Source organism: Ictalurus furcatus, chromosome 2 (genome assembly GCF_023375685.1).
Source record: "Ictalurus furcatus strain D&B chromosome 2, Billie_1.0, whole genome shotgun sequence".
Classification (NCBI taxonomy): Eukaryota; Metazoa; Chordata; class Actinopteri; order Siluriformes; family Ictaluridae; genus Ictalurus; species Ictalurus furcatus.
The window spans coordinates 21007561-21028032 of NC_071256.1; the positions used below are offsets into that span (position 1 = coordinate 21007561).

Genomic DNA, 20472 nt, shown 5'->3' on the forward strand with positions numbered 1-20472 from the left:
TCCATGGTACAGTGCTGTAAAAAAAAGTATTTGCCCCATCCTGATTTCTTTTTTTGTGTGTATAGCTCATACTAAATTGTTTCAGAAATTAAAACAAAATCTAAAATAAAAACAAAGGCAACCTGACTAAACACAAAACATAGTTTTTAATTGATAATGTTATCAATTGTATTTGCCCCATAGTTACTAATTCCCCAAGTCTATGAAACTGTAGTCATAATGGGGTTCAACAGGACTTGACAAGTGGTTCCCAAACTTTATCAGTGTGCATTGCTTTATGGCCCCCCAGAGTTGTCAAAATTTCATTTTTTCTATACTAAGCTCTTCTGTATTAACTTTCTCAGCTAAGAGACTATGTCCTTTATCTAAAAATGTATCCATTTTAAATAGTGTTAGGTTTCATCAGCATGTGGTAACAGTAACAGGTAACATGCAGGCAAAATGAATTTTTAAAAACTAATGTTCTAGAATTTCTATGTGGCCCTCCTGGCGCCATGTGATGGCCCCTAGTTTGAGAACCACTGGACTATATCAAAGGGCCTACAGGCCTCTCTTGCATCAATAAAGGTCACTGTTCATGACTCCACTATCAGAAAGACACTGGGCAAAAATGGCATCCATGGAATTGTGGCAAGGCAAAAACCACTGCTAAAGCAGAAGAACATTAAGACTTATCTGAATTTTGCCAAAACACACCTTGATGATCCTCAAACCTTTTGGCAGAATGTTCTGTGGACTGATGAGTAAAAAAAAAACCTGTTTGGAAGACAGGGGTCTCATTATATCTGGCATAAACTTAATACCGAATTCCACAAAAACAACATCATATCTATGGTCAAGCATGGTGGTGGTAGTGTGGAGGTGTGGGGATGCTTTGCTGCTTCAGGGCCTGGGCAACTTGCAATAATTGAGGGAAACATTCATTCTGCTCTATACTAAAAAATCCTAAAGGAGAATGTCTGGTCTTCAGTCCATAAGTTGAAACTCAAGCGCAACTGGATTATGCAGCAAGACAATGATCCAAACCATAGGAGTAAAAACCACCTCTGAATGGCTCAAAAAAAGTAAAATAAAAGTTTTTCTAGTGGCCTGGTCATGTCCTGACTTGAACCCAATTGAGATGTTGAGATGCACCTTAACTAGAAGTTCAACCAATTGAGCTACGTTATTAAATCCACTGGATCCCGTGGAGATGAGTACCTCTGCCCACTGGCATACTAGACCAGTGAGCCGGGACAGCATGTACCGCAACCACTGCTCCTCATCGGGTTGGGGTCCATCAGGCTTGCAAAATAAAACTCTGCACCCTTTCCTCCTCTAGAACTCAATTAAAAATCTTGTATTGTAACACTACTTGTATTGTTCTCTGCTTGATATGTCACTTTGCTTGTATTTCCTCATTTGTAAATTGCTTTGGATAAAAGTGTCTGCTAAAAAAAATTTATGTAAATGTAAATTACTTTCTTCAAAGAACAGCACAAACTGGCTCTAACCAGGACAGAAAGAGAGATGAGAGGCACACAATTAAGCAAAAGGACAAGAACATCAGAGTCTCTAGTTTGAGAAACAGACATCTCAAAGTTCCAAAACACACAAAACAATGAGACAGAAAAAAGGGATCTTGAACAAGGAAGGCTATTACTCCATTTTGCAATGCCATGATATAGCCTGCAGATAGTGCTTGATTGGAGCCAGTTTCCTCTTACAACAGGATAATAACCCAAAGCATAGCTCCAAACTATGCAATAACTATTTAAAGAAGAAGTAGTTGCTAGTATTCTATCTATAATGGCTTGCACAGTCACCAGATCTCATCTCTATTGAGCTGTTGTGTCAGCAGCTTGACCATATGGTTCGTAAAAAGTGCCCATCCAACTTGTGGGAGGTACTTCAAGAAGCATGAGGTGAAATTTCCTCAGATTATGTCAACAATTTCACAGCTAGAATGCCAAAGGTCTGCAAGGCTGTAATTACTGCAAAAGGAGGATTCTTTAACAAAAGCAGAATTTGAAGGACAAGATTCTTTCAAACAAAAATCATTATTTCTAACTTTGTTAATGTCTTTACATTTTCATGTGAAATTTTCTGGGTGACTCCAAACTTTTGACTGGTATTGTACCTTTAGTGCATTCAGAATAGATCTTTCAGATAAATGCAGATAAATGAACACATCTAAGAGGTTTGAGGTTTGTGACACCCGATCTAAAGGAACAATTGGACCTAAACCATGCCAGCAAAATGCTTCGCAAAGGGTACTGGAGCCAGAGGATTTGCTTTTGAATTGTCTTGGCTGTATAACTAGCAGCAACATTAGAAAATACATAGATTCAAAGAGCAGGCTTTGAGCCACTTATGAACACTCTGATGGAGAAGTGTTCTACCTTAATTTATTAACATTTAACACCTAGAAGTGAGTTCTTTCAGATACACTTACTATGGCCTGGCCCACCTCCCTGGAGACTTAACTTGGTATGGCATGTTCTTTCAAGCAGGACAGCAGGGTTCCCTGATCTTACTTTCACTGCTGAACTGTACAACTTTTTGGGTTAGATCTGAGAAATAGTGCCATTATAGAAACAGTTTTTATTGGGCAAAACTCAAAGAGCCACTACTGGCTTTTGAGTATCACCTGATTTCAATATTGCATTAACCTACTTAAGGGTTTAAACATTGAAATCAAGTTTTTTGTTGTTGTTGTGTGCTGCATGTTTATCCTGCACTTGTATCCAACATTGTCAACCTGCTTGCATTAGATATCACTAAAATGGAAGAATTAGCTATGAGCTACACTTTACATACAGATTCAGAGCAGCATCGCCAATATACAATTATCAACATACTGTATAAGAGAGGTTGTAGCTTTGTAATTAGTGCCTTATTCAAGTACTTGATCATAAGTCAAACAATACTGGTGCTCTCCACCAGGTTTCATCAAAATTCACACCTCTCCATTGTAGCAGTGTAGAAAAACTCCTTCAATTACCTAAGTACATCACTGGGGAGGGCAGGGTTGAGAGTGTGAATTACAGATCAAGATGTTGGGGAGACAATGAAAAAGTAAAATCCCAAGTGTGACAGTGGGCCTCTAGACCATGCGCACAAACCACTGCAACATTCACCCCTTGTGACACACTGAGAGCCCTCAGCCCTGGCAGCTATGGGAAAGCACTTGGACCTCTTGCTGCCGCTGCATCATGCTGCCAGCCCTCACCGCTATGCCCAGCCCATGGCACCCACTACCATGCGCCTCTCTAGCATGCCCTACACAGCCCACTACCCCTGGAAACAGCATACCACACACCTTTTACACTCGCACCATCCCACTTTTCCTTCACTTAACATCCTCTTTTTTCACCAGTCGAGTCTCTGCCTGTCTGTGTTTTGCCTTCTGCTACTGTGAATTACTACACTGGTGGAGAATGCGGGCATGAACACAGACCCAGGCCCCACACACACTACAGACCACTTATTAAAAATCTGCTAGACACCAACCTACAGCAGCGGGGGTCACTCAGGAACTGGCGCATCAGCAAGCTGATGTCAAAGACTGGTGGACAATTATGCAAAACGCCTACAGCGTTATTTCTGCTAAAGGGGGCAATACTAGCTACTGAGGCCAAGACTGTACTTACTTTTTCCATAGAAGAATATCACATCCATTTGACTTATTTTTACTTATTTTTTAAGTAATACATATCACTTATTTTTTAACATGACTATAATTTAATGTAGAAAACATTATCTAACAAGACAATTTACACTACTGAAATACACTCACGATTCACTTTATTAGGAACACCTATACACCTGCTCATTTTTGCAGTTATTCAGATACTTCTAGAGACTGTTGTGTATGAAATTCCCAGGAGATCAGCAGTATCTGAAATACTCAAACCAGCCCATCGGGTACCAACAACCATGCCACCATCAAAATAACATAGATCACAATTTTTATTAATTCTGATGTTTGATGTGAACATTAAGTGATGTTCTTGACTTGTATCTGCATGATGTTTTGCATTGCGCTGCCACATGATTGGCTGATTTAGATAACTGCATGAATGTGCAGATGTACAGGTGTTGCTAATAAAGTTGACAGTGAGTGTAATGGAGTAATGGTTCAAATGGTTTAATCAGCCTGCATTTGGCTTTACTTTGGTTTACCTTGTTTTGTTTTATTTTGATGCCAAAGACAGAATGTGGAATAAATAACTGGCTTAAGTCCATTGTTCTCACGTTCTCATTTGTTACTTAACATCCTTCTGCCTTTCAGTGCATTGCTGATATATGCCAAGCTTAAACACACATACAACCCCAATTCCGAAAAAGTTGGGACAGTATGAAAAAAAACAAAAAGACAATTCAATTCACCCTGTACTATATTGAAAACATTATTAACACACTATTTGATGTTTTACTTTGTGAATTTAATTTATTTTTTAAAATATACACTCATTTCAAATCTGATGACTGCAACACACACCAGAAAAGTTGGGAAAGTCGACTGTTTACCACTGTGGAACATCACCTTTTCTTTTAATAACACTTATTAAGCGTTTGGGCACTGAAGACACCACTTGGTTAAGTTTAGCAAGTGGAATTTCCCGGCATTCATCCATTATGCCTTTCTTCAGCTGCACAACTGTATGGGGCCTTTGTTGCCTTATTTTGCACTTCACAATGTGCCACACATTCTCAATCAGAGAGGTCGAACTGCATGCAGGACATGCTAGCACCTGGACTCTCTGCTTATGCAACTATGCACTTGTAATCCAGGCAGAATGTGGTTTAAACATGACGGCTGTTTTGTCCAAAAAAAAAATTTGAAATGTTGACTCGTTGGACCAAAAATCACGATTCCACTGTGCTACTGTCCATTTCAGATGAGACCAGAGAAGTCGGCAGCGCTTCTGGACATTCTTGATGTTTGCCTTCTGCTTTGCATAGTAAAGCCTTGACTTGCATCTGTTGATGCAGCGGTGAATGGTGTTGACTGACAAAGGTTTAACAAAGTATTTCCGAGCCCATGTCAGGATATCCATTACAGACTCATGACAGTTTTTAAGACAGTGACGCCTGAGGGATCAGAGATCATGTGCATTCAGAAGTGTATAGGCTCGAACCTGGCAGTAGAGATAATAACAAGGAAAGTTAAGGCATTCCACTTATTCAGCACTCGACCATTCAAACCATAATTCAAAGACCTGTCTGGACTGGTGTCAACAAGTCTGGGGTGGACGGACAAACACACCATTAGTAAACACTAGCAGTTTTTGTCAGAGTGGCCACATGGCCGAATGTTGCATTAAAAGCATAAATCAACCCCCCTAGAATTCCACAAGCAAGCCCTATCCTGGACTCACCAAGAACAGATGGCCAGACCAAGGCCAATTCATCATGACCTGTGTTAACCCTCACAGAGTAAAGCGGGGGGGGGGGGGGGGGTCTCTTTGTTGAATCAGCACATTCCACAATCAGAACACTCCACATAAGCCATGACTGTGAAAATTAATACATCTTTAAAATCACTTCAATCACCTATTTTATACCATGTTTTCTTCCATTTTCTTCATGCTTATAACCATTCAGTTGCCTCTAATTGTTCCATTATTTAGCATGTATTAGTATAGTAGTATTAGTATGATTATTGTGTTTTTATATTAGTAGGGGCTTAACAACAGTTAATATATGTCTTATGTGGTATGTGTGTGTTTGTTGAATGATTTCCTGAAGAATGAAAGTAGGAAATTCACTTAGAATGTTGTATGTTATTTTAATATTTTTGGAAGTTTAATCCACACATCATGAGAAGTGTGGACCACATTAACATCATGGGTGGAGCATATGGCTTACACCCCGCCCTAAGACAATCTCTGGTTGGTTGGAACCCTTAGAAGGCCGGACTAGCCTGAAAGCATTAAATCCAACTCTGCTGTTCGCTCTTGCTCTCTTCCTCTCTTGGCTCATTCAATTCAACTCAGAACTCATCTCATCAGAGGTGGTGGTGAGGGCCTTCAATCAACATCTGCTCCAAGACCCAACCTAGAGCCCAGCAGCTTTCAAATCTCCCGCCACTAGCTCTCTGAACATCCCTTATACTAGACGCCGTCTCATTCATCATTCTGGTTGGTCTTCTGAGATGCCACTCAATGCCGGCCAGATCACTGACTAATAACCATCATGGGAATTCCTTCGACACCAGTTAACCACAACAATTAAACAATTAAACCCCTTCAACAGGCAAGCAATAGCCCAGAATCTAGCTAAGACTGGTGCATATAATATTAAGTTTAAAGCTCTTCTAAAGCGAAAATAAATCTCATAAGTTGACGGTTCATTCAGGTCATGGTGAAATAACATCAACAATATAACAATGTGTAATAAACTCGGAACTTCATTCACTCTGTTCAACCATTTTCAACTCTGTTTACATATGTGTGTGTGTGTGTGTGTTTATGTGTTAGATTAGTTTCTGTGTCATAGAATAATTCAATAAAATCTTGTCTGTTTTTAAACACACATGTCTCATTGTTTACAAATGTCTATTTCCTTGAATTGTCGATCTTGCTACATGCTCTCAAATAATGTTTCACTGTATTTTATTATATTATTATTGCCGGTGGCCACGAAAGTAATATCTAAGGCATAATTAATGAATACGCTAAGTTAAACTTATCACTGGATGAATAGTTGATCAAAACTAAATTAGCCAAATTTCCCCTTTCAAGCTGATCTTCTAGTCTCTCCTGAATATTTGGTGAAGAATACAGGTAGCTCAATCTAAACAACTAATTTTCGTTACAAATAATGGTGGAGAATGCAACAATTTAACCCAAACAGCTCATTTTCCCTACAAGTGGTTTTTGGCCTTGCCCATTATGCACCAAGATTTTACCAGATTCCTTGAATCTTTTAATTATATTGTGCACTGTAGAAGGTGAAATGTCCAAAAAAAATCCTACCGATTTGTCTTTGGATAATGTTGTTCTCAAAGTGTTGGATTATTTGCTGAAGCATCTGTTGGCAGATTGGCGAGCCTCGACCCATACTTGCTCTTGAAGGACTAGGCGTTTTTTGGCAGGGTCCTTATATACTATTATTAGATTGCTCCTGTCCCAACTTTTTTGGAACGTCTTGCATGCATCAATTTCAAAATAAACATTTGTCTTCAAAAAACTATGCAGTTGATTAGGTAAAACATCAAATACCTTGTCTTGATACATTTTTTGTTAAAATACAAGTCAAAGTACATTTATAAATCACTCCTCTTTGATTTTATTAACATTTTCCATACTGTCCCAACTTTCTGAGAATTGGGGTTGTACATTTCTCAAAGACAAGAAATTATGTTCTTAAACATAATTTCTGTGAAAAAACTCACTTTAATTACAAAATTATTGTCTGAAAAAAACAACAACATTATGTTTGTATTCCATGTACAGAGAAAAGAGTTACAGAGCATATCACATAGCATAGCAAGACCCACTACTCACTTCAGTGCATCTTATTCCTGCCTGCTTGAGGGCAAGACTAACAGTAAGAGTACAGGACTAACAGTAATATATAATATACATGCAGGGTTTGGATTAGATTGAACCAAGCTACTAAGAGCAATTTCAGTTAATTTGATTCAATTCAATTAACTTAATTCCATTTAATTCAATCCAATTCAATTTCAATTTCAATTAAATTAAATTAGATTTATTTATACTTAATTCATATATACTCCTTTTTAATAATAGAATTTTTAAAAACAGCTTTACAGGAATCCAGATATAGCTTTAGATCCATATTGAGTAAGCCAGAGGTGACAGTGGCAAGGGGGAAAAAACTCCCTGAGATGACATGAGAAAGAACCCTAATAGGAACCCTATAAAGGAACCAATCCTCTTCTGGGTGACACCAGATAGTATCAGTTCTAAGCTGATACTCTTCTATAACTGTATGCTATAAAGTCAAACAGTACAAAGTGTGTTGAAAGGATGTTCATTATGATTATCTGGGTCTGTTATGATTGCAGTAGAGTTTTTGTTGTTGAAGTTGTTGTTGTTTTTGCTTTAAACTTAAAGTATACAACTGAAGTTATCCACTGAAGAACAGGTGAGACTTTGGTATAAACACTTTGTCTCTGGGTATGCCAAATAAACAGGCAGTTTTACAATCACAAACACTTTTATTTCGTTTTCCACTTGGAAATTCACATGGTACTGAATTTTTTATTCACTTCCCAATAAACATCACCTGCACAGTTAAAACACACGGGCACATAATACTCTAAAGCCAATTAAGCATTTAAAAAAGAGGTTTCTCTCCAAAAATGCCTGAAATGTATAGAAAACAAAAAGCCTACTAATATGACATTCAAGTGACTATTCCAGAAGACACGTTCCATTCATGTGGAAATAGTATTATAAGCAGATATATTTTACTATGAAAATGTGCTTCAAGAAATTAAGTAAAAATGTATGAATATGTGCCCCTTTAAAGTCTTCTGTGACTAAACATGCAGCACAGTGATTTTCCCTAAATAGAATATGACATGAGAAAGATACCAGTCTAGTCACAAGTCTACAAATAAAATCAACACCTACTGTATGAAAAAACAGAATGTTGTTACCATGAGCTGATGTGCTCATGTTCTTTTTATAGACAATTTGTTTACAAAACCACAACCTTCTAGATTTCATACAAACCTGCCAACAAGATTATGATTTTTTTCAATCTTATTCAGTGAATGCAGCTTATACTGAATGTATCGGACTCATTGTTTTGTATATCAGCTATTATTTTTCCCCTATTTCTAAATTTTCCATTTCAAACTTATAACAGTTCAATAATTTAGTGCCCAAAACAGAAGGTTTTATCAAAATATCACCATGCCTGGCCCTTTTCCCCAATTAAAAAAAAATGTGCTAAAAAATAACTGATGACATCTCCTCAACTGATCTCCTCAACTTCTGAGACGGACCTGTGGGAGGAGTAGGATTTGTTTCCCTTGCTCTTGCTCTACCAATGTTTCCCATTTTTCCTCTCTCAGTTTCGTCGGTAGCGATTCTTGGGCTTCTCTCCACAGCCAGTGGCCTCACAGGAGGACAGGGTAGGGTTCTTATTGGAGTGGATGCTGCTCAGGAGTCCTGGCAAATCATTGGTAATGGCCCTTTCAATCTTATCCAGTAGGCAGCCACCTATATAGGAGCACTGGGCAGAGAGCTGCTTGAAACTATTTACTGGGTTGATGCCGAAGAAGTCGCGGTATGCATCACGGTTGGGCAGGTCGAACTTGCTGACGTTGGTCTTGGCCAAGATAGACTTGAAGATATAGAACTTATCTGGGTCATCCACAATTTCCTTGAACACCAATTCAGGATCACTGAAGAAGCTCATTTTCTCCTTGAATGTTTGCACATAGCGATCCACCAACAGGGCATGGATGCGTACACGGATGCCATGTTGACGAATGAAGGCAATCTTATTCTCTAGGCGATTCTCAATCACCTGGTTTAAGTCTTCCAGGAGAGAAATTTCCTCGCGCTTGAAGAGCTCAACGCTGGTGTCAGGGGCATAGTCATAGGGCCAGAAGGAGCTGACGTACACACGTGGGGGCTCAGTCACATTGATAAGGGGTGCAAGGCTCCAGAACAAAGCACCATACACACGCATGAGATCCTGAGTGGCCAGGCTGTCAGCCTTGTTGAGTATGATGCGTATCTGTGACTCTCGACCTTTCAGTTGCCTGAAGAGCATCTCTAGCTCAAGGCCAACATCCAACTTAGTGGGGTCAAATACCACAAAGATTAGGTCAGCACGGTCAATGAACCACTGGCACACGTCATTAAAGGGATACCCTGTGGAAAAGGTTGTGTGAAAATGTTAAAATTATATGTAAATATAATTCTATAGAATACAGCTGGTCCTGAATGGTCTATTTAATCGTACCAGTCAAAATTTTTGATCACCATGGGATAATGTCACTAAGGGGACTGATTTTTCAACTGAGATATTGAAATTATTAGTTACATCCTTACACCGCAAGACATAAAGAAACCTTGCATTGGTGTGTGAGCGTATGTGTGAATGGGTGAATGAGAAAAAGTGTAAAGTGCTTTGTAGAACCGCTAAGGTTAAAAGGCGTTATATAAGTGCAGACCATTTACCATTTACAGTATGTATCAGCTAAAATGCTTACAATGCTTAAAAACATTTACATAAACATATTACAGATGCTACACTATCACAAACAAGATTATTTCCTTGTGTTTCTGAAGATCTAATATTGGCTTGTTATATGTACAAATTTATAAGGCTGCTTTTGGTATTTAAGTCATAAAACTCCACAAGACATCGGGTTCCACTTTCCTTCCTTTAAAAAAGTTTTTATTTACCTTTGTTCCTCACTCACTTTCAGTAACTTATTTATACTTGTCAGAGTTGTGGAGCATACCCCAGGAACACTTGACATGAGGTGGAAACATGAGGTGGAAACAGGGGAATTTATCTTATCCAATCCACCTTCTGGCATGTTTTCAGGAAGTTGGAGAAAACTGAACTAAAGCAATATCGACATGGGGAGACCATGCAAAACTCCACACAGACGATCACCTGAGCACAGGATTGAACCCTGTACCCTGGAGCTACTCCACCATGCCACCATACTTTTGCTGTTTTTTTTTTCTTTTATAACTATGAAATATGTTTAAGAAAATAATTATACCAAATATATGATCCACTGTAATCATATCATGTCATTTGGGAACTATGTACCTCATGTATAACATGCTTTGATTGCCTGTTGCTTCATCATAAAACGGTTGTGACTACTCCTTATGATTTTACCTCTCTCCTGCTGTTTGCGGTTCTCAATGATTCCTGGTGTATCCACAAATGTGACACGCTCCAGGAGCTTGTGAGGCATCTCAATACCAATCAGCTTCTCCAGAAAATTCTGGCCAAATTTCTCCAGGGGAGAGAAGGAGCGAGAGCTATCAGCAGCCATTACAATGCCCTCTACAGACCGGACTTTGTCACCATGCATGATCACAGTGAACTCAGAGGTAGTGGGCTCAGCGCCTGTAAAAACAAACAAACAAACAAACAAACAAAAAAACATATGGAATGTAGTGAGAGATAAGCAGGGGCTTTGTCTGGATTGCCCATGTGATACTAGCTTGGTTCCTAGACTGTCACAAATAATGTCCCTAGCTACAGGGTTCTTTTACCTCTATAATAAATTAGCTCAAGTACTAGTCCCCACCACTGTGGAATATGAAGACAGTCCTCAGGTTTTCAATAGGAAGGATTATTGTGTAACCATCATGTAACCTAAGGGTTATGTAGGATGATAGGAACCTACCTGTGTATAACTGATAAGGAGTATCTTGAAGCCCCAACAAATAGTTTATCATAGAGGATTTCCCCACACTCCAGGGGCCAAGGAACAGGACCATGGGTTTGGAAGTTATCTCTCCATCTGCAGTGAGACAGAGGTAGATTTAAAAAAAGAAAAAATTAAAGACTAGAGCTCTATGTACCTCTGGACCTCTTCAATTAAATTCACTCATGTTGTGCTCAGCATACAAAATTAAATATTTTAAAAGGTCATTAACTAGTCATTCTTTTAAAAATATACTGTCAGAGGGCATACTGTAGTTATATAGTATATAGGATTTTATTGACTCCTTATTGACACCTAAACTCCACAATGAAAGATATGGCAACTCATATGCAGACAAATCAGGCAATATGCACAGGGCCACAAATAACACACAGACCCTCATGCAGTGCTTGCCTCAGTGTATTAGCAGTGGTATTCATCAAAAGTAGAGAAACAGCAGTAAACATTTTGTATATCCTCTGCTACATTCAACTGCTAGGCTTAGATGGAATTAATCTCTAGCCAGTAATACAACACTCCAAACACACTACATTAGCAAAGCATCATTATGGCAAGACAGACAACATAAGCCTTTTTTCTCTTACAAGCTATAGTTAGACTTTGTTTTAATATTGAAAAATCCAGCAATACATTGTATAGTTTTTTTTGTCATTAATTCCCTTTTTTTTATCATAAAATACTACTGCACAAAAACAAAATTATACATCTACTAATTAATCAATTAAGAAATACTTAGGGTATTTATCTCTAAAACTAAGTTGATGGCCATGTTTAGAGTTACTGTAAGTCTGTATTATGTGGGGGAAAGTCCCTTGTTTTAAACTTAGTTCAGTTCAGTTAAATTCAATTCACTTCAATTCAATTCCATTCAATTAAGCAATATCGCTCAAGCAAAAGTGTGGTTATACTGAATATCAGCATGGCTGTGATTTGCCATAAATAATCACAACTATGCAGTATAACCGCATGATTGCGAGTGCAATGTTGCTTTTATGAAACAGTTCTATAAACAAGAAATTAATATGGAGTGACCTTTCAGACACAGTATCGCTAAATGTTCTCATTATTTTTGCTCCGCTAGCAGAAATAGATCCTGAAGAAGCCACACTCACTTTATAGCATACCGGCTAGCTGGTTGGCTAGCTCACATTAACTTGTACACTCCTGTTAAAGGTGCTTCCAGTGAAATTGGTATCCTTCCTTCCATTTCATTTTCATGAGCATTATTATATTTTTATTTATTTTTATATATTTTAAGTCAAAAGTTATATTCCTGAAAAGTTATCATTTGCCATGTCCAATGATGATGTCACTAACACTACAGTAGGAATAATTTCAAACTTGGAAGTGGAATTTTATGTGGCAAACACAGATGAGCAGAGTGATACAGTGAAATGTCCCATAGTAATGTAGTATAATGTGCAGTTATATTAAATATGAGCACTCTTGGAACACCGCTCAACCAGCCAAAGTTGATTTTCTGGGCAGTCCTATCAGATACATGCATTTCATGCCGCTGAGGTTGCAAGATTTTTCTTGTGTGGAGCTCTCAGTACAGGAGTGTTTCCAGCTCACTTTAAGTAGGGCTAGGTGGAGTTCCTAATTCCATCCATCCATCTATTTTCTATACCGCTTATCCTACGTAGGGGAGCCTGGAGCCTATCCCAGAGAACTCGGCACAAAAACCCATAGCAGTTCACAATCACATGGCAATTCATACACTATAGACAATTTGGAAATGCCACTCAGCCTTTGGACTTGCTGAGGAAACCGGAGTGCTCGGAAGAAACCCCCAAAGCACAGGGAGAACATGCAAACCCCACCCCATCTGTCTGATATTCATTTCTCACAACTCTCAATGCAGCACAGTAAATATAAAATAATATATAAATACTAATATTACAATTAGAAATGTTGGAAATTAGAACGGGATCAGGGTCACTTGATGAAAAGACGCAGTGGTTGTGGTGTGCAGTGGTGCACCTTGGTGGTATTCATTTCTTCTTAAGTATTCAGATCCACCCTTTCAAGCCTCAGAGAACTGGCTACCTATACATATATAGCCCCTTACTACCAGAGGCTAACTTGGTGGCCTAACTAAATGTGGGGGCGCCAAGCAAAATAAATGCTGTTATAAATGCTCTTTTTTAAAAATAAAATAAAAGTTGTTATTATGTATACATATTATCCAGAGATATTGTTGTGACCCTTTACTTCCGTGAAGGAATCGCAGTAGATGCGCGTTTTAAAGACTAAATTTCTTTATTGAAAACAACCATAAGAATGTAGAGAAAAGAATAAAGAAAGGAGCTACCCTACAGTTGCTACCCCCCGTCTGCTGCCTGAATAAAATGCTATTACCAATAAAATACTATTACCAATAATTCAGCTAATTCATATAATAAGGTGAAATAAAACAGAAACTGGACATATAGGTGTGGATTTGTTTGTCTTTAATTATCCTTTATTTATTCGTCATTATCTCCATCACTTTCAACTGTCCTGTTTCCTCTTTTCCACCTCCTCTTATTTTCCCTTGCGCTTCTGGCTGCAAGGTTAGTTTTTCAGATTCATTTTCAGGAATTAAAGCTCATACTACTTGAGTGTAAAGGGGTGACACAAGAGCATAAACGAGTCCTCAAATGTGATAGCGTTCCACAAAGGGGTCCCCTTTAAGGGAGTTGCTGATATGTTGCTGCACATTATATTAAGATGAAAATTTCTGATTATTTAAATGATCAGCCCTCAGGGCCCTCTCAGTATGTGGGGGCCCAGGCAATTGCCTGCCTTGTCTGCCCTGTAGATATGCCTCGGCTTACTACAATGAACCAAGGGCACCCCCCAGCTGTGCCCCAATAAAATTTTCCTGATAAACCATTGTCTGATGAGGTAGATTACAGTAGATACATCTCAAAATAGGTTTTCCTATTCATTGAATGTTATCATTTACATCATTTGAATTGTTTAAAACATGAAGGCTGTGCTTCTCCTCCCTTCACTTTTCCCTGTGGAAACCTCCGACTTGCAGTCAGACAATAATTCTTAATACGACATTGTATCTGTGGAGCGGTAACTACCAAGATAGCGTTTATGGCTGTGTTAATAAGTATTATGTGAATTTGTATTAGTTGAATGAGGACATCCCATTTTCCAGATTTAACTAACTTGGCACAGATTTGATCAATAACTTTAGCTTGTTAACTGCCAATGAATTCTTGCTTATCTCTTCTAATTTGGCATTCTGCAACAAATGATGTGATTTAGTAATCATCAGTGAAAGCTTTTTGAAGTGATTTGTTAATTTAGGGGGCTAGTTAGTTAGTTTGCTCATGACAATGCTATTCAAACACACCTGCCTCTAATTTTTAAGTAATCCTGCAGACTTTAGTTTGATTTTTCAGATGTGTTTGATTAGGGATGACCAAAAACATAATAATAATTCAAGCTGCAAGCAACGATGAATGGGCCCTCGCAACCGTGAGCACATTGGCTCTGCTCTGCCAGGGGAACGCCATTCCATTTTTTTTTAGCACTTATATGTTGTTAGGAGTGTATCACGATGTAAAACATGTAATTTCTTGTTGGCAGTAGGTAGCACTGTGACTATAACTGAATTTTGGTATGTAGATGTCTTCAGGGCGGGACTGTTATGAAACTTGTGAAGTTTGGAGCAGACTGGACATTGTATGTTTGAGTTATAACAACTTCCTGTTTCATGGTGAAACATTGAAATTTGTCAGACTGCCATGGTCACACCGTGCAGTGAAAACTCAAAAGCTTTGCAATTTAGCATCAACAAGGCCTTTAGATTAGACTGACCAAATATGATGTTGATTGGATGAAATCTCTAGGAGGAGTTTGTTAAAGTATGATGCCTGGAAATGGCTGTTGCCAGTAGGTGGCACTATGACTATAACTGAATTGACATGTAGATATCTTCAGGACGGTGGCACTGTGACCGTGCCCCACATTAGTCACGTCCAAGTGTTCAGTCCCCAATACCAAACTAAACCATGCAAACCAAAGATCTGAGCTTTTTCAAAGATATGGCAGCCTGTTGCAGCAGCTCTGCTATTTTTCGGCTAAGTTTAGTATATTTCCCTTGTTTTTTGTGCTTTCTTCATGTATTTTTTTATACTAATCCTCAGTGTTGCGTTTGCAGTTACGGATACACAATTGTGGAGGTTAGCAATATTTATTTTTTTGTTTGTTGGACTGTACCACTCCGCACTGGGAGACCCTTTCGGCCACGGCTCTATTCTTTACACTAGGGAGCAGCTGTTAGCACTGAGCAATACCAGGATACTTCCTACAGAAAGACCGGTGATCCCCGAGGAAATTAGGAGAAGGAGAAGGGGAAGTAGAGCTGGACTTAAACGCTGGGAGAGAAAAAAACGGTACAAACCATTCATTCCGTCCGTTATTATGGGGAATGTGAGATCTCGCTCCAATAAGATGGAAGAGCTAACGGCGCTAACCAGGCTGCAGAGGAAGTACCGGGAGTGTAGCATCATGTGCTTCACGGAGACGTGGTTGAACGATCTCAGTACGGATTCACTGGTTACACTGGACGGATTTCAACTTGTGAGAGCGGACAGATAGCAAAGGAGAGCGGCAAGAGGAAAGGTGAGGGAATAGCAATGTTTGTGAATGAGAGATGGTGTAAACCTGGGCATATCAGGATTAAAAAGCAGCGGTGCACTAAGGATATTGAGTAGCTAGCAGTTAGCCAGCTTCAAACTGTTGTGTCACAGCTGCAGACATCGCACCCACAGTCCCTCCTTCTCATCTCCGGGGACTTTAATCATGCGTCCCTGTCCTCAACTCTCCCCACCTTCACACAGTATGTTAAATGCCACACTAGGGGCAATAACACGTTGGATCTGCTGTATGCAAACACAAAAGATGCACGCAGTTCTTCACCCCTTCCCCCGCTTGGCCGCTCAGATCGCAACCTGGTCCATCTGCTGTCTGTCTACATACCTTTGGTGAATAAACAACCTCCAATCACAAGGTATGTGAGAAAATGGTCTGAGGAGACCAGTGAGGCACTGAGTCTACAGACAGGGAAATGCTCTGTAGTTTGCACGGAGAGGACATTGACAGTCTCACTCACTGTGTAACGGACTACATTAATTTCTGTGTGGAGAACACCGCGCCTAAGAAGAAGGTTCTGTGTTTTTCCAACAACAAACCCTGGGTGACTCCAGAGCTCAAAGCTCTGTTAAAGGAGAAAAAGAGACTGTTCGGATTGGGGGACAAAGCTGATGAGGGTTCAAAAACAGCTCAGAAGGGAGATAAGGAAAGGAAAAGACAGCTACAGAAAAAAGTTGGAGGAGCACGTTCAACAGAACAACATGAAGGAGGGACTGAAAACAATTTCAAATGGTCTGCACTTATATAGCGCTTTTATCCAAAAAATTTCAGGTCAGAACAAAGACAATGGGAGGGGCCTTGTATCCGGCGACCGTGACAGGGCAAATTAATTAAATCTGTTTTTTAATAGATTCGATTCAGCTCCACCTCCTCCCCCCTCCAACCAGACCGCAGACCTGTCAGCGACTCAACATTTCCCTCTTGGGCCATTAGGCACCCCCTCCTCCACCCCCAGGGCTCCAGGAATATCGGCAACGTCCAACTCACACCTCAGAGCTTCTGAGATATCAGCATTAAACAGCTCACACCTTTCCACTGCTCACCATCCCTCACTTGAGGAGGTTTCACACCCCTCCCCCACACCACTCATCAGGGATCGCCAATAACTCCCCCCTGCAGTCTCTCTCTGACACTCAATCAGGTGAAGAAGGAACTATAGAAGATCAAGGCAAGAAAGGCCCCAGGCCCGGATGGAATCAGCTCCAGACTGCTTAAAGACTATGCAGATAAGCTCAGTGAGGTCATCCTGCACATCTTTAATCTGAGCCTGAGACTAGCGCGAGTTCCAGTACTGTGGAAGACTTCCTGTGTGGTTCCAGTACCCAAAATTGCGCATCTGAGTGAGCCAAACCACTTCAGACCGGTAGCCTTAACTTCACACCTGATGAAGTCCATGGAGAGGATTGTACTGCGACAGCTGCGGACCCTAGTGAGCTCAGAGCTAGACCCCCTACAGTTTGCTTACCGACCAGGCATGGAGGTTAAGGACGCCATTATTTATTTGATGCATAAATCACTTCTACATCTTGAGAATACTGGGAGCATTGTGAGGATCATGTTTTTTTTTATTTTTCCAGTGCTTTCAACACAATTCAGCCATCACTACTTAGGGGGAAGCTTTTGGGAGCTGGAGTTGACCGCCACCTGGCTGCATGGATCACCAACTGTCTCACTGACAGACCACAGTATGTGAGGCTCCAGGACTGTATGTCTGATGTGGTTGTCAGCACCATGGGAGCACCGCAGGGTACAGTGCTTGCTCCATTTCTCTTCACCCTGTACACAGCGGACTTCAGGCATAACACTAACAGCTTCCACATGCAGAAGTTCTCTGATGATACGGTCATTGTTGGACGAGTATCAGAGGAGAACGATCAGGAATTCCGGAAGGTCATCGCTGACTTTGTCAACTGGTGTGAATTAAACCACCTCTGCCTCAACGCTAGCAAGACAAAGGAGATGGTAGTCGACCTCCGTAGGAGGCCAACCCGGTCTATGCTGGTGAGCATCCAGGGTATTGACATTGAGAGGGTGGAGACATATAAATTCCTGGGTGTTCACCTCAACAATAAACTGGACTGGTCCACAAACACAGATGTTCTGTACAAAAAGGGCCAAAGTCATCTCCACCTGCTGAGGAGACTGAGGTCTTTTGGTGTGTACAGGACCCTGCTTAAAACTTTCTATGACACTGTGGTAGCATCTGCTAGCTTATCTGCAGTAGTTTCCTGGGGAGTTGGGAGCACAGAGAGGGACAGGAAACGTCTCAACAAACTGGTTAAGAGGGCTAGCTCTGTCCTGGTCTACCCTCTGGACAGCATAGAGGTGGTGGGGGAGAGGAGGATGTTAGCTAAGATGGCGTCTATCATGAGCAATTCCTCTCACACCCTGTATGAGATACTGGGGTCCCTGAGCAGCTCCTTCAGCAGCAGACTGCTGCACCCTCAGTGCAAGAAAGAGCGCTACTGCAGGTCCTTCATCCCTACAGCAGTCAGGCTCTTTAATGCAACAACAACATAATGTAGCACTGCTAGCTGTTTTTTTTGCATTATCAACCCACACATTATTATTATTTGTTGTATATATTCAAATTTGTATTCATCTGTACATACATTGAAGTGTCCATAGTGTACATATTACCATTATTATTATTTGTTTTACTACTCTAATTCTTATTTTTCTATTCCTATTGTATATATATTTTTAGATACTTTATTTTAATTCTATTCCAATTTAATGTGTATTCTTTCCTATCTGTTTTTTGTGTAATTGAGCTGCTGTAACAAGGGAATTTCCTCAGTGTGGGATCAATAAATGTTATCTTATCTCTTCCTATATCTCATTTTTATGGCATAAGTTTATCACCTCGCCATGTCAACACCGTTCAATATATAAAAAATCCGTTCACAATATAGCATCTTCAATGTCTTGGCATGATGTTGGCCGTGTTTGGTGCCTGTCACATAAATCCCCTAGGATGAGTATTTCAAAATCCAGAGCATGCATTTTTTTTTTAAACAAACCAAAATCAAGCCTTCACTTGGGTGCGTGGAGCTTAGAGAATCATCTCGACAAGTAGGTCATAAATTCTGCACCAGGCAAGCAGGGAAAAAACAAGAAGACTCCGGCTCTTCGCTTCGCAAGCTGTCAGGACCATGTGTCCTGGTTTCACTGCTGATCTGCAGCATATCGACGACGCACGCCAGACTGCCGTCATTGACAAGGAACTCTCAAGACTCAACATCGACATGGCCTGCCTTCAGGAAACTCGACTGGCTGACAGCAGCACTATAAGAGAAGCTAGTTACATGTTCTTTTGGCAAGGGAAGCCCTCGCACGAATCACGTCAGCATGGTGTTGGATTCGCTGTGAAAAACTCGTTTGTCCCCTTCATCGAGCCACCGTTTGTGGCTCTGTTTGTCTACAGACTCGGGCCCAGCCAACATCATCAGCGCATACGCCCCGACACTATGCTCAACTCCAGATGAAAAGGACCAGTTCTACGAGGCCTTACATGTAGTGATTTCCATGATACCCAGTACTGAAAGCCTTTATCTGCTTGGGGACTTTAATGCTAGGGTGGTAGCTGATCATGAGGTCTGGCCCACCTGCCTTGGTTCTCACGGATGTGGAAAGATCAACGAGATTGGTCAGTGACGGCTAGAATTGTGCTGCTTCCACGGCCTCTGCATCACAAACACCTTCTTCAAGTGTAAGGAGATTCACAAGGTGTATTGGAGGCACCCATGCTCCCGCCATTGGTACCAGTTAGATTTAGTCATCACCAGGCGTGTGGACCTTGCAAGCGTTCTCCTCACTCGCAGCTATCACAGTGCAGATTGCAACACCGATTACTCCCTGGTAGCTAGCCAGGTGCGTGTATTGCCAAAGAAACTGCAACATTCCAAGAAGAAAGCTCGCCCTCGCATCAACACCTGCTGTATAAACAATCCAGAAAAATCTGAGCGGTACGTCAGTAAGCTGCAGGAAGCCCTCGCTGAGAAGTCACCTGACGGTACTGTTGACTCCAAATGGACGCACATCCATGCAGCTGTGTATAACTCAACGATTAACGCTTACGGTAAGAAGGAACAGAAAAGTGCCGACTGGTACAAAGTCCACTGGGAGGATATGGAGCCTATAACCAATGCGAAGAGGAAAGCTCTTCTGGCTTTCAAGGCTGCACCTAACCCCAGTACATTGGAAGCCCTCAGGGTTGCTAGAAGAAATGTCCAGCAGACTGCCCGCCACTGTGCAAACATCTACTGGCTGAAAGCTGCCGATACCGGGGATGCAAGAGCGATGTACGAAGGCATCAAGAAGGCAACTGGACCCTCTATCGTCAAGACTGCCCCACTCAAGTCCAAGACAGGAGAAGTCATCACGGATCAGGGGAAGCAACTGCAGTGCTGGGTTGAGCATTA

General features: G+C 40.6%; 1 protein-coding gene across 3 annotated transcripts in view; it reads right to left on the minus strand.

The window, feature by feature from the left end:
• Positions 1–6481: 6481 nt before the first annotated feature.
• srl (sarcalumenin) overlaps positions 6482–20472 on the minus strand; it is a 36925-nt gene continuing 22934 nt past the window's right edge. For all 3 annotated transcript variants that reach the window (XM_053652855.1, XM_053652865.1, XM_053652845.1), the window contains 3 exons: positions 11351–11467; positions 10834–11067; positions 6482–9845 (listed from right to left, as the gene is read on the minus strand). In XM_053652855.1, the coding sequence (XP_053508830.1) occupies positions 9034–9845; positions 10834–11067; positions 11351–11467 (1163 nt within the window). In that variant the 3' untranslated portion in view covers positions 6482–9033. The remainder of the gene's footprint in view (positions 9846–10833; positions 11068–11350; positions 11468–20472) is intronic.